Genomic DNA, 13628 nt, shown 5'->3' on the forward strand with positions numbered 1-13628 from the left:
AGTTTCAGGCTCAGCACAGATTAAGGAGGAGTTTGAGAAACTAATGCAGTATAAAAATGCAAAAAAAAAAAAAAAAAAAAAAGTTTAAGTTTAAGCTTAAGCTTAAATTTGTTATATATTCTGATTTTTTTTTTCTTTACAGAACTATGATGCCACTTTGAAAAAAAGAGGTAAGTCGTGACTAGTGGTTAGAGAGTTTGAAAAAATATTATATAAAAAAAACTGTAATAGTATGATAAAATACCACTTGGAAAAAAGCTCTTCTTTTGCTTAGTTTGGATATTGTGTTTATAACTAAACATCAGCTCCCATGCGCACTGTTCTTATACTGTCCAAGGACCGCCCACATGGACCGGAAGAAATCACGTGACTGACATGTAAACCGACCAATCACCGTTCGCTGTTCAAACTACAGTTCGTTTTTAGGGGCGGGTAAATCTGAAATCGATAATGATGGCACAGGAATCTCTGCGAAACGTTGTACAGACCAAACCGAGGAAAGTGGAAAATGACTGTTTGCTTTGTGGTAGGGAATTCTATCCATCCAAATGTAATAAGCACCGACTGTTTCACGGCAACAAGTCTGAAAACAAAGCGGATCATGCGGTCGTGCTGGAGGAATTAGTTGGCAAACTTCAGGACACGACTCTGGCCATCTGCAGCATCTGCAGAACTCTGCTACTGAGGTACGATCGCGTGTCCAAAGATGCAGAACGAATAAAAAAGCTTATTACAGATACGTGGAGGAAGATGAGAGAGAAACGATGTGCGGAGTCAACACCTTCACTGGAAGTGAAGAGACGACGAGAAGTGATGGATACAGAAGAAGATGATGATGACAAAAACACTGCATCCTCCTCACTACAGTCCACAGACAGCGCTGCTGCTAAGGTCAGTTACGTTAATTCTTCAGACACTGCCGACAATAATGAATAATATTTTAGGCCAGAACACTACGCTTCGAATTCTTTTGACTATTTTAAAATCCGACGCCCAAAACCTCTTAAAGCGAATTAAACCAAGTGATTCATTGCCGAGACATGTCATCATACATGTTTTCATCTGTCTGATATTAACTTTAGCGATGTCAGATTCATAAATTAATTGTTTTTCTAAGTCTGATTCTTTCAGTGAACTGGAGATTAAATTATGAAGTCATGAATTTGACCTGAACCAGTTCTAGAGTCTCAGTTCATTCATTGAACCGAAAACCCATTCAGCTTTTTGGGTGAATCGATTATTAAGCGGTTGATCAGAAAGTTATCTTAATAACCAAATGGAAGAAATATTAAGAAAGCAGGCATAACTGTGCATGTCAAGTACATGTTTCATTTCTTCGATGTACAGGATCTGGTATTTTTATATTAACTCCTTCTGTTAATTTATTCCAGGAGAAACTCAAAACTGCATTAAAACCTTTGCAGTTAAAGTTGAGGATATTTCAGGAGTTTCAAAAGGCTTCACTTCAAACTGCAGAATATATTATGGTAGGTTTTTGTAAGTTTAAATATGGCGAAGCTCTATTACATTGTAACGTGTGTGTGTGTGTGTTTATGCTTTTATGGAATATAGACATGTTAGTTGTCAGTTTCAGGCTCAATACACAGAGGGTCGGATCAAGGAGGAGTTTGTGAAACTTCGCCAAAGTTTGTGTAATGAAGAGGCAGCCAGGAAAAAAGCTCTGAGAGAGGAAGAAGAGCAAAAGAGCCAGATGTTGAGGAAGAAGATTGAGAAGATGAGTAAAGAGATGTCTTCTCTTTCTGCCACAATCACAGCTATAGAGGAGGAGATGAAAGCCGAAGATGCTCTATTCCTACAGGTATAAATCATGTGGGTTTTTTTTATATAGAAATTAAATGACAGCATTTTAATTATCATGATTTCAAATGCAAATATGACATTTTCAAAAATTCTAATTTAGTTTTGCTGCATAACTTGCATTTCTTTTCTTTTCCAGAACTATGATGCCACTTTGAAAAGGTTTGTTATCGTTTCTCCTCTGCTGTACTGAACTCAAACCACAGCATCACTGATTATTGAGTGTTTTTCCAGGGTTTCCCAGTGTAAACCGCCGGATCCGGAGAACATTTCTGGAGTTCTGATCAATGTGCCAAAACACTTGAGCAACCTGAAGTTCACTGTGTTACAGAAGATGCAGGAAACTGTTGATTACAGTGAGTAAAGAACACAACTGTGAATTCAGCTCCATCATGAGAGTAATTTGTTTTCTTTCATGTTTATGTGTCTCCCTCTTCAGCTTCTGTGACCTTTGATCCCAACACTGCTCACTGTAATCTCATTGTGTCTGATGACCTGACCAGTGTGAGGTACAGCGATGAGGAACAGACACTTCCTGAGAATCCAGAGCGATTCGACATGTTCGCCTGTGTTCTGGGCTCAGAGGGTTTTGACTCTGGCTCTCACTGCTGGGACGTTGAAGTCGGAGACAGTACAGGCTGGTTCCTCGGAGTGATGGCTGAATCTGCTCAGAGGAGGAATAAAATATTCTCAAGGAGAGGAATCTGGCTGGTGGGTCATTTCTGTGGTGAATATAAAGCACACGAACCACCACAATCACCAGCTCTCCTCCTTGTGAAAGAGAAACTGCAGAGGATCAGAGTTCAGCTGGACTGGGACAGTGGAAAGCTGTCGTTCTCTGACCCTCTTACTGACACACACATACACTCTTTTACACATACGTTCACTGAAAGATTATTTCCATTTTTTGGTGTTGGCTGTAACATTTCTCCTCTGCTCATCTTACCTGTAAAATCCTCAGTAGAAAAAAACCAACTGTAGATTAAATTATTAACCTTAACACAGTTTATTTAGTAATCTTTGACTGCTGCTGATTGTGTTTAGTCATTTATAATAAATAAATAAACATGCTTATTGTCCTTTTGATGTTAAGTCTAAAAATCAGCCCTAAAATTTTACAGTCCTGGCGGCACACCACCACTTCAATCATTTCTATATTATGTATACATACCAGTCAAAAGTTTTTGAACAGTAAGATTTATGTTTTTTAAAGAATTATAATGAATTATTATCTTCTGCTCACCAAGCCTGCATTTATTTGATCAAAATTACAGCAAAATCGGTAATATTGTGAATTATACTGACTCCAAGCTGGAGTATAGTATAATGTTCCAAAAGCTTTTTATTTCAGTTAAATGCTGTTTAGTGTTCAAAACATTTTGATTGGTAGTGTATGTAATAATTATAATAATAATAATAATAATTCATTACATTTATATAGCACTTTTCTAGGCACTCAAAGCTCTTGTAAAGTATGTAGCCTATGTATCACATCTTGTTTTGGATAAGAAATAAGAATAAAACATCTGGTCCTACAATATCGTGTTTTTTTTTTTTTTTAATCTAGCTTTATATGCATTGGCCCATCAAAACCTATATGACATAAACAGGTGTGCATCTCAATAAATTAAGAATGTCGTGGGAAAGTTAATTTCAGTAATTCAACTCAAATTGTGAAACTTGTGTATTAAATTCAATGCACACAGATTGAAGTAGTTTAAGTCTTTGGTTCTTTTAATTGTGATGATTTTGGATCACATTTAACAAAAACCCACCAAATCAAAATCTCAACAAATTAGAATACTTAAGGCCTTCTGGAAAGTATGTTCATTTACTGTACATGTATTCAATACTTGGTAGGGGCTCCTTTTGCTTTAATTACTGCCTCATTTCAGCGTGGCATGGAGATGATCAGTTTGTAGCACTGCTGAGGTGGTATGGAAGCCAAGGTTTCTTTGACAGTGGCCTTCAGCTCATCTGCGTTTTTTGGTCTCGTTTCTCATCTTCCTCTTGACAATACCCTGATTCTCTATGGGGTTCAGGTCAGGTGAGTTTGCTGGTCAGTCAAGTACAACCAACACCATGGTCATTTAACCAATTTTTGGTTCTTTTGGCAGTGTGTGTAGGTGCCAAATCCTGCTGGAAAATTAAATCAGCGTCTTCAAAAAGCGGGCCTGCAGAAGAAAGCATGAAGTGCTCCAAGATTTCTTGGATAAACGGGTGCAGTGACTTTGGTATATAAAAAAAATGGACCAACACTAATTATGTCTCTATTTGTCTCTCTCTCTTTTTTCTTTTTTTTTTTTTTTGTCTAGTAACTAGGATTTAAACAAGCTTCAGTCTGAATCCAGAACACCTGAGAAGAGATGATGCTGACCCTCAGAGGACCTCAGATGATGCCAACCCTGAATCAACAAACAGAACTAACAATTATTGCTTCAAGTGTGATTGCATCATATAATAATTGCTGTTAATAATGTTCATCATCTGGTTGACTACGTCTTGTATACATTTTTCTGAAAAATCCTGTCATATGCACACAAACTAACAGTCACCACTTATAAGCTACTACTAAATATTTTAGAAACAATTTTCTGTGAAGTTGCTTTGTAATGATTGTATTGTAAAAAGCGCTATACAAATAAACTTGAATTGAATTTTTAGATTTTTAAAGTAATTTGTGATTTCTCACAGACGTTATTGCCAACTATAACTATTAATAACCTTAATTATCATTTGTGGTAATTATGCTGAGGTAAAATGTAAATTTTATGTGAAGTCTTAAACTTGAAAATGAAAATAAATTAATAAAAAAAATAGATTAAAATAAATAACTTGAAAATGAAATAAATTAGAAATGTTGCCTTGACAGCTAATTAAAACATTTATTCAATTCAAGTTTATTTGTATAGCGCTTTTTACAATACAAATCATTACAAAGCAACTTAACAGAAAATTAAGTTTCTACAATATTTAGTGGTGACTGTCAGTTTGTGCGCATATGACAGGATTTTTCAGTCAGCCAGACAATGAACATTATTAACAGCAGTAATTATATGATGCAGTCACACATGTAGCAATAATTGTTAGTTCTGTATGTTGTTTCAGGGTTAGCATCATCTGGGGTCCTCTGAGGGTCAGCATCATCTCTTCTCAGGTGTTCTGGATCCAGACTGGAGCTTGTGTAAATCCCATGGCAAAACAGAGAGACAAATAGAGACTTCTGTTCCAACCAAGTAAAATTAATTAGTTTAACCCAAGCTAAAGAATGAGAATGAGCATTTGATCCAATACAACTGCAGTCACAATTTAAGAGATACATTATTTGAATGCTTGGCGAAAGAGATGTGTTTTTAATCTAGATTTAAACAGAGAGTGTGTCTGAACCCCGAACATTATCAGGAAGGCTATTCCAGAGTTCGGGAGCCAAATGTGAAAAAGCTCTACCTCCTTAATGGACTTTGCTATCCGGAACTACCAAAAGTCCAGCGTTTTGTGACCTTAGGGAGCTTGATGGGTTGTAATGTGGTAAGAGGCTAGTTAGGTACACAGGAGCTAAACTATAAAGGTTTATTAACCATTAATCAATTATGTACTTAAAGTACTGAAACTAAAATTAAAACAAATTAAGGCTATATGTTAATATAATAAAAAAATAACAAAAGCAAATAAGATGAGTAAAATGTAAATGAAAACTCCACAAGTAAAAGCTAATTTAAAAGATAAATAAATACAATAAATGAAAAAAATTATATTGAAACATTTTAAAACTTGCCAAATTATTTTATTTATATATTCATCCAGACTTTCAGTGACTGTGGGAACCCCGTTTGAATTAGAAATGTGATATTTATTTTGCATTTTCAGAATCATTATTACTTTACATAATCAATGATTAACATGCTAGTTTCAAGCTATTAACTACTTGTTACAAGTAACACATTACACATGTCTTTCCATCTCTTTCCACTATCAAACTCACTTCGTATCAGTGGAGATCTGCAATATAGGGGTGCTGATTTCACTGGACTGGTAACTGCTGGTGACTTTAAGCAGGCAGCTGAGGAGCATGTCTTTGGCCCGTGCCGTCTCCATGTTCTGCTCACGGCTCAGCTGGAGAGTCATCTGATCCAGACTGGTCTGCAGTAGCTCAGATGCCATGACGGGCCTGGTCACCAAGGGTCCCTCCGTCAGGTACTGCTTGTACAGCTCCAAAAGCTTCTGCTCCAGGTAGCCGTTGAGCTGTGAGTTAGAGAGGGGCTGGCTGAACTGCAGAAGAGAGGGACGCTCGCGCCCACTTTCTTCCCTCCAGCGCCTTGAACTTCTGTACTCATGGACCACAGGAGGCAGGAGGGAGGGGGAGGGAACATCTCCAGAAAGGAGGAAGGGCCCGGGCTGGGGGTCCTGAATGAGATTGCCTTGTACATCCCCTGCACATGGGCTGAACGGCAGCACCTGGCCACCAGCAATATGTAAATCACTGTAATGCTGGCAGATGCTGTGGCAGCATGAAGGCACCAAAAAGGCCTCTGCTTCTGGGGTGTCTGCAGGCCTGGGAATATCTACACCTATGGCCAGTTGCCGTCCTGCCTCAGGATCAGTGGGGGAAGGATGGGCATCGCTCTGCTGGGTCTTGGTCCTGGTTGTATTTTCTAGAGATGAGTGGACGGAGCTTCGTGCTGACAGGGGGCAGCTTGGCAAAGACGATGATTGCACTGTGACCGTGCAGCATGTAGGGGGATTTACACACTCCAGTTCAGCTTCAAACACCACACTCCACAGCTTACCTTCACACAACATCTACAAACACAGAAGTTATATCCGTTCACACCGAACTCAGAAATACAGTTTGTGCGAGGATACATTATATTCATCAAAAGTGACAATAAAGACTTTACAGAAATAACATTACAGAAATGTATATTTCAACTAAATATTGTTCTTTAGAATCTGGGAAAAATGCATCACAGTTTCCGCACAAAATAATGAGCAGCAAGAAAACGTTTCCTTTTAGAATGGTTTTTTAAGGATAATGTGAGGTCTGGAGTAATGAAAAGTCAGATCTGCCATCACAGTAATTGAAATAATTATTATAAATTGTAAAAAATATTAATATTATTAATAATATTAAACTGTATTTAAAAACAAACTACACACTGGGTGGATCACATGAAATCACAAGGTTGTACCCATGGGCAAAAATACCCTTACTTAATCCATCTCACATTACACCAAGAATATTAAGTAATCCAAGACATTTTTGCATCTTCCATAATTGAACGTTTTTCATTACCCAATACTTCAGACCAATTATGAAGACTAGAATCCAGCTAGAATATTGAAGACAAAAGGAAGATTACGGTACACAGACAGTTCCCTTAAGCTTACCTTTTTTGGTACTGAAGATTTTCTGATTATTGAGCTGTGGTGGATCTGTGCAGTTCTGTCTCTCGCCGAGTCTCCGCCGTTTTTAAGCACTGCTGTAATGGTTTTTATTTCACTGTAAGTGAAAGTTATGCAATGACTATGTATAGTTGTTCAGTTTTATGCTCCACTGAGGGAGGAAGTGAAAGTATTATGAAATTCTGTCTTCCATGTAAATTTGGAACCATATTTATGTGTATTTATAGATGCCTGTTCTCATGATCCAAGCTTGTTATAGTCATTACAAGAAGACTTAAATGAGCTGTTAAATTTGTGTAATGTGCTATTATCCACCAACAGGTTAAGAGTATTGCCACACACCTCAGACCAGCACAACTCCTTTGATGTTTCCCATATAGATTTCCTGTTTTTTAAAAGGAGGTTGTCTGTAATTTCCATAATGGAGAGACTAAGTACATAAAATATAAATGTGGTGAATAAACTGTTTGTGCTATGGGAGATGGACCATGGTCCTAGGGTATTGATTGGCACATTGTTGTATTCTGTTACTTTTCTCTCTCACGCTACTTCAAGCAGCTGTTATATTTGGCAGTTTCATTAGAATGAAAAATGTCTTTATAGGCCGCATATTTCCTCTAATACCAACGTTTGCACCTGCTGCTATTCAGAATCGTATGTAACAGTGAGTCTTTATTTCCTTTATTACCAAATAATCCAATACCAGTGTAACAAACGTCTATGTAGCGCTGGTTAATCGGCTAAAAGGTTGGTGACAAAATGCTGCATCACCTACATTCATTATTCATGTGATGATCTGTCTATCTTAGATAAAAATAAAGATTACCTGATGAACCAACAAGTGTACAAGCACATGCACATTATACTTTTTCATAAATTTTCTCATAATATGCACAAGAAAAATGTATATAGTAGTTTTCATAATGTCTATGAAAGTACTTATTTAGACAGACAAAAATTCAGAACACAAAACCAGTCAAATTGGCGGACATTTTAATGTATACAACAACCTGTGGAGAATGTCATGCCACTTTCATTTATTTTATTTTGTTTTGTTTATTTTACTTTATTTTATTTTTTGCATGCCAGTTCATTATTGTGCTTTAATCTCACATAACACACCCTAAAAAAAAAATTTATTCAAAGGGTCAGAAATAGGGTTAATATATATATACAGAGATAGAGAGAGAGTACATTTTGTATCTGAATAAAAATAAATAAACTGAGATTGCTCACTTGAAGCAACAAAGCTTTTGATGATCCTTAGATCCTTCAGTACACGCAAGGAATAAACTCCCTTAATGGTGACCACACAGCTCGCAGAGTCCACCCAATACCCCACCAGAAACTTTAGCCGTCCCATCTTAGTGCCTCTAGCTCAAGTGTCCAACTTATGTTTAATATGAATGGATCTGTACCTTGTTTATATCCTCCTGAAATCCAGCAATTTATTACTTTTAAGTTCTGATACTATATCAGAGACATAATTTAGCATCATAATTTAGCAAATACATGGTAATACTGTCATTTTTATTACTTTATTGAAATTTTTTGTAGAGTAAAAAACAATAAGGTTCTTCTGTAATATGTTTCCAGTATACCATCATGTTAAAATAAAACCATCACAGAACATGACACTTACTATTAATTTCAATGTATTAAGTCTGATTAATTGATGATGGTTTTAAATCAGAAACAACTATTGTTGAATTTTTATAGGCCTATTATCTTCACATTTAGATTGCTATTTAAAAAAAAGTTTAAAAAAAACCCAAATGTGGGTTAAATACAAGTCTATTTTCCATCTTTTTTACCACTCAGTTACAAATAGTACTGTTAAATAATGTTCAGTAGTAATTAAATAGAATATAATAGCGAACTGTAATTTAGGAGATCTTTTATCCAAGGCGATTTAGGGTTTACCTGGTTTTTATGCAAATGAAACTGTATAGAATGTTATGTAACATATGCATCATAGGTCTAACTGTGATAGCCAGCAGATGCATGTAGTCTAATATGTCTAATGTTTATTCATTATTAATGTGTTAGCGTACAGTTACAAGCGCACCGTCGCCATGGCTGCGTTAGAAACTTACCATGACTTCTTTCATACAGATAAGAAATAAGCATCGTCTATAATATGTCCTTAACGCGTTTGTCTCAAAAACAACTGTTTCGCACCATGGACAAAATCAACCAACAAAACTCGATCTTGGCTCTGGATTTAATCAACATATAAAGTAAGTTTTCGCGTGTGGAGCAACGCGGAGAGGGATATGGAGAAGCAGAACAGGCTGGCTGTCAACTATAAAAGTTATTATATATATTTAAAGGTTACTAAACAAGCTTAGTAATTCATTTGACGTTTTTAACGCTTTTCTTAATGACTTACGATATTAAGTGTCTTCATCAAGAACAAAATGGTGATAGAACCCTCGTGGGGTTTGAACCAACATCCTTTCACATATCAGCACAGATATTTAACCACTGAACTACAACACCGAGACAGCGACTGTGATGTTTAAGAAAATCAACGCAGCTTTTCGTCCGAACCATCTTGGACCTCGCTCACGGGACAGGTTCAGGCCCAATGAGGACTACCACAGCGCGTGCACTGTGAAACTGGTCCGGAGCACGTCTATGCTCGTGGTCGGGGAGAGCAGACGCGCGCCGCAGGACACCACGCTGAAGCGAAGCGTGAGCGCCGTGAGCGTCGAGTCCTGCACGGCACTGTATTACTACCAGAGCCGAGAGGACCGAGTATGGCTCTATTCTCAGAACCAGAACTGCTTAGAGTACTTACAGGAACTGGTGGCGCTCAGGCGTCAGTACACCAAGAGCATCAATGACCTCAAGAACAGCGAACACAAAGAGACCACGTCCCGCAAGAAGAACCCCGCACCCCGGCCACCGCAGAACAGAGCTGCACAGGTGAGAGGCAACAAGACAAGGTTTACATGTTTAATATAAGAAATTGAGAACATTATTAGGGCAAATCAAATCAAGTTGTGCCCATTTGTCTACTTTCAACCGAATAAGAGTCATAGTTAGGGGAGTTAATAGTGAGAATTGGAACATAAAATAAAGTGTGGCCAATGAAACGGTCTGATCTAGATGAAAAAAAAGGAAAATATGAAATGTTGTTCCCTTTCTGAAGTTTACTCAATTATATTTGGCTGGTGTAGGTTTGTTTTGTGGGGAAAATCCTTGATCATTTTTTAAAGGATTGCATGACCAGGCTATTCATTTTAACAGTTTTAGTTTTGAGGTTTATCAGTTCTAAAATTAGCAAAAACAATGTCAAAGGAACCTATGCTAATGCAATTAGTTTGAATAAGCAATGCAACTAAAAGTATGCATAATACATACATCATCTTATTTTAAAGACTTCAAGGCCTGAACCTTCTGCTCCACCAATCCCAAATGAGGAAGACACCCTTCAGTTCTTTGATGCAGTCATTGCAAGCTGTGACCCAGAGCCCAGTCGAAAACCACATATGGATAATGGGCATGCAGATGTGGACTTCATAGGTGAGTGTGGAGCTTATTACTTAAAGGGGTCATATGATGCAATTTAAATTTGTCCCTTCTTGTCCCTTGGATTGTTACAAGCTCTTGGTGCATTAAGAAGATCTGACTGTAAAGTTGCAAAGATTTAAGTCTCAAATCCAAAGAAATATTCTTCATAAAAGTTCAAACCAGTTCAAAAAAGGTCAACCATGCCCTCAACACACCCCCACGTCTATGTCATGATGCGGGAAGATTTGCATAACACCGCCCAAATGTTCAAGCAAAGAAAGAAGGAATAACTTTTTATTGCCGCCGCAGCCATTTTGTGGAGACGCTGTGTATTTTCATTGTGAAAGAAAAACTACTTTGTTTGACCTTTAAAAAGAGGACACAACTAGAAACCAGTTTTTAAGTTGTATTTACAACACTGTTCCAGAACAGTTCAACCTAAATATTCAGATGCGTGCAGCACATTTTATGGAGGATGAGGACTGTTTCCTGATCCAGTAGCCTACAATGCGTCTGTGGTACAAAGGCTGTTTCTATAAAGTGGGGCAGCTCCAACTTTGAAACGACAGTCAGGCGCTTCTACCTCACTGTCTGTAAGTGCATTTTTAATATTTAAAGAATTTGCCAATGATGATTCAAACGCAAGTTTTGAGAAGTTTGGCCAATCAGCGTATACATTTCTTTTTTCAGAACGATGAGCTTTGTAAAAATCAATGCGTTTCAGAAAGACGAGGCATAGAGGAGCATCAATAATGTACAGTACATTATATGAAAAATAATGTGTTTTTTTAACATTAAACCGCATAAATACATTGCATTACACCAAATACACAAGCTAATGTTCTTTTTATCAACGTCATATGACCCCTTTAAGCCTTTCTTTAAGTTCAAACTCTAGTGAACTCTAAAGACTGCATGGAAGATGCAATTGTAGGATGTTGCAACTGTGTACATCTTAATGGAAAGCTTGGTCACTTAGATGTATTTAGCTCTTTCCCCTTCATGGTACAGTCATCAATTTTTTATTGTTTGTTATGTCTGTTTCTCTCCATCCTCCCATTTTAATGTTTCTTTAGTGGCTACTAGTACCAGCGAACATGACCTTCACTCTAACTGGGTACTTCGGGACCCTCGTCGAATCTCCATGACAGAGTCGCAGCCCAAGAATTCAGATATCAGTCACGGACAGGCAGCCCAGCGGAAGGGGGACATGGGAAGCACAGGTAGCAGGAGACGTCTACAACGAAACCCAATCCACCTGCCAAAAGTGGTGGAGAGTGCCTTTCAGACTCTGCGCTTCAAACCCAAGCTCAAGAAGAAAGACTAGCTGCTTAAAGGAACACGCCACTTTTTTTGAAAATAGGCTCATTTTCCAACTTCCCTAGTGTTAAACAGTTGAGTTTTACCATTTTTGAATGCATTCAGCCAATCTCTGGGTCTGGTGGTAGAACTTTAGCTGTAGCTTAGCATAGGTCATTGAATCTGATTAGACCATCAGCTTCTTGCTTAAAAATGACCAAAGAGTTTCGATATTTATCCGACGGAAAATGAAAAGCTGGGATTTTCTAGGCTGATATGGCAAGGAACTATTACTATCATTCAGGCATAATAATCAAGAAGCTTTGCTGTCGTACCATGGGTGCAGCAGGCGCAGTGATATTATGAAGTGCCTGAAAATGAGCTAATGTTGAAAGTTAGCTGGGTACTATTTTCAGGCACTGCGCAATATCGTTGCGCCTGTCTAGAAAATAACAACTTTTAATTTTCCATTGGTCAAAGTACACAATGTAGCTATAGAAGAGTCAAGTTTTAAATAGTATTTAAAATATTGAAACTCTTTGGTCATTTTTAAGCGAGATGCTGACGGTCTAAACAGATTCAATGATGTACACTAAGCTACAGCTAAAGTGCTACTGCCAGGCCCAGAGATCGGCTGAAATGAAAATGGTAAAACAACTGTATAACTTTAGGGGAGATGGAAAAGTAGCCTATTTTCAAAAGTAGTGGAGTGTTCCTTAAAGCAATGCTGACCTGTTTCCACTGTTTGTGCCCAGATGACTAAAAGTTCACAGGAATAGTCTGAATCACCACAGAGGATGCGAGCTCTGTGACGTAATGTCAATGCTTACTCACTGCCCAAGCTTCATAAATTATCCACAGCAGATCAGATCCTTTTTGTCAGCAGCTTTCAATAACAAACGTTTCAGGCAATTAACAGAGCATAACCACTGAACAATCATCCTGTGCACTGATTCCAGCAACAAGAATTTCCTAATCACAATAATGCAGGTTCGAGAATCACCTGTCTGGTTAACAGTTAGATATTCAGAAAGGGTTCAGACATACGAGTGATGCAAAACACATCAGGGCCAAGGGGCTAGCTATCAACTGCCTAGTTATGATAGGTGAGTTTTAATTAACCAAATGCAAAACTAACACTTGTATTTTCCATTTGTTAAGTGTAATACAGTAAAACTTTAGGGGATCCTTACTATAGCATTTCATTATATGACATCCCTCAAACTGGTACTAGGTGCCTTAGTGTGTAGATTGTACAATCTTTTTTTATTAATGTTTATGATGATTTGTGATTATCTGTTAGTACACCAGAATGCAAGAAAAGAGTGCTCAACTGTGTTAACTACTTCAGCTACTGTTCAAGTGGTGTATTTCTAGTCAGTTGTTTTTTAAGCATTAAAGCCTATAAAGAGGAACTACATGCATGTGTTAGAATCCATAGCTAAAAAGGGCTGGTTTCTTTTTTTGAAAAAAAGGAAGCAGGAATTGGGTATTACCCTTTCAAACTATAAAAACTAAAAATCACAATAACAACAGGTGCAAGTTAATTTTTTTTTTAAATCGAAGTATTGTATAGCGCTGCATTAAGC

At 37.5% G+C, this 13628-nt stretch overlaps 3 protein-coding genes across 3 annotated transcripts; 2 read left to right on the plus strand and 1 right to left on the minus strand.

The window, feature by feature from the left end:
• The first annotated feature begins 364 nt into the window (after window positions 1-364).
• On the plus strand, window positions 365-3356 carry LOC113053196 (tripartite motif-containing protein 35). The gene is made up of 6 exons (XM_026218021.1): window positions 365-891; window positions 1392-1487; window positions 1589-1819; window positions 1958-1980; window positions 2053-2174; window positions 2258-3356. The coding sequence occupies exons 1-6, from the start codon at window positions 451-453 to the stop codon at window positions 2797-2799; spliced, it is 1455 nt and encodes a 484-aa protein (XP_026073806.1). The 5' UTR covers window positions 365-450; the 3' UTR covers window positions 2800-3356.
• A 2239-nt stretch (window positions 3357-5595) lies between these two features.
• Window positions 5596-7354, minus strand: LOC113053199 (uncharacterized protein CXorf21). The gene is made up of 2 exons (XM_026218025.1): window positions 7207-7354; window positions 5596-6618 (listed from the first exon to the last, which is right to left on the minus strand). Exon 2 carries the CDS (start codon window positions 6616-6618, stop codon window positions 5797-5799), a length of 822 nt encoding a protein of 273 aa, XP_026073810.1. The 5' UTR covers window positions 7207-7354; the 3' UTR covers window positions 5596-5796.
• A 173-nt stretch (window positions 7355-7527) lies between these two features.
• On the plus strand, window positions 7528-13523 carry LOC113053200 (uncharacterized protein C13orf42-like). Its single transcript, XM_026218026.1, has 3 exons — window positions 7528-10152; window positions 10608-10752; window positions 11817-13523. The coding sequence occupies exons 1-3, from the start codon at window positions 9739-9741 to the stop codon at window positions 12065-12067; spliced, it is 810 nt and encodes a 269-aa protein (XP_026073811.1). The 5' UTR covers window positions 7528-9738; the 3' UTR covers window positions 12068-13523.
• The last annotated feature ends 105 nt before the right edge of the window (window positions 13524-13628 follow it).

Source organism: Carassius auratus, chromosome 34 (assembly GCF_003368295.1).
Source record: "Carassius auratus strain Wakin chromosome 34, ASM336829v1, whole genome shotgun sequence".
Classification (NCBI taxonomy): Eukaryota; Metazoa; Chordata; class Actinopteri; order Cypriniformes; family Cyprinidae; genus Carassius; species Carassius auratus.

Coding starts and splice junctions, on each gene's coding strand:
- LOC113053200 (XM_026218026.1), top strand. CDS start 9,739: ATGTTTAAGAAAATCAACGCAGCTTTTCGTCCGAACCATCTTGGACCT. Junction 10,153..10,607: donor CGCAGAACAGAGCTGCACAG/GTGAGAGGCAAC, acceptor CTTATTTTAAAG/ACTTCAAGGCCTGAACCTTC. Junction 10,753..11,816: donor TGCAGATGTGGACTTCATAG/GTGAGTGTGGAG, acceptor ATGTTTCTTTAG/TGGCTACTAGTACCAGCGAA.
- LOC113053199 (XM_026218025.1), bottom strand. CDS start 6,618: ATGTTGTGTGAAGGTAAGCTGTGGAGTGTGGTGTTTGAAGCTGAACTG.
- LOC113053196 (XM_026218021.1), top strand. CDS start 451: ATGATGGCACAGGAATCTCTGCGAAACGTTGTACAGACCAAACCGAGG. Junction 892..1,391: donor CAGACAGCGCTGCTGCTAAG/GTCAGTTACGTT, acceptor AATTTATTCCAG/GAGAAACTCAAAACTGCATT. Junction 1,820..1,957: donor AAGATGCTCTATTCCTACAG/GTATAAATCATG, acceptor TTTCTTTTCCAG/AACTATGATGCCACTTTGAA.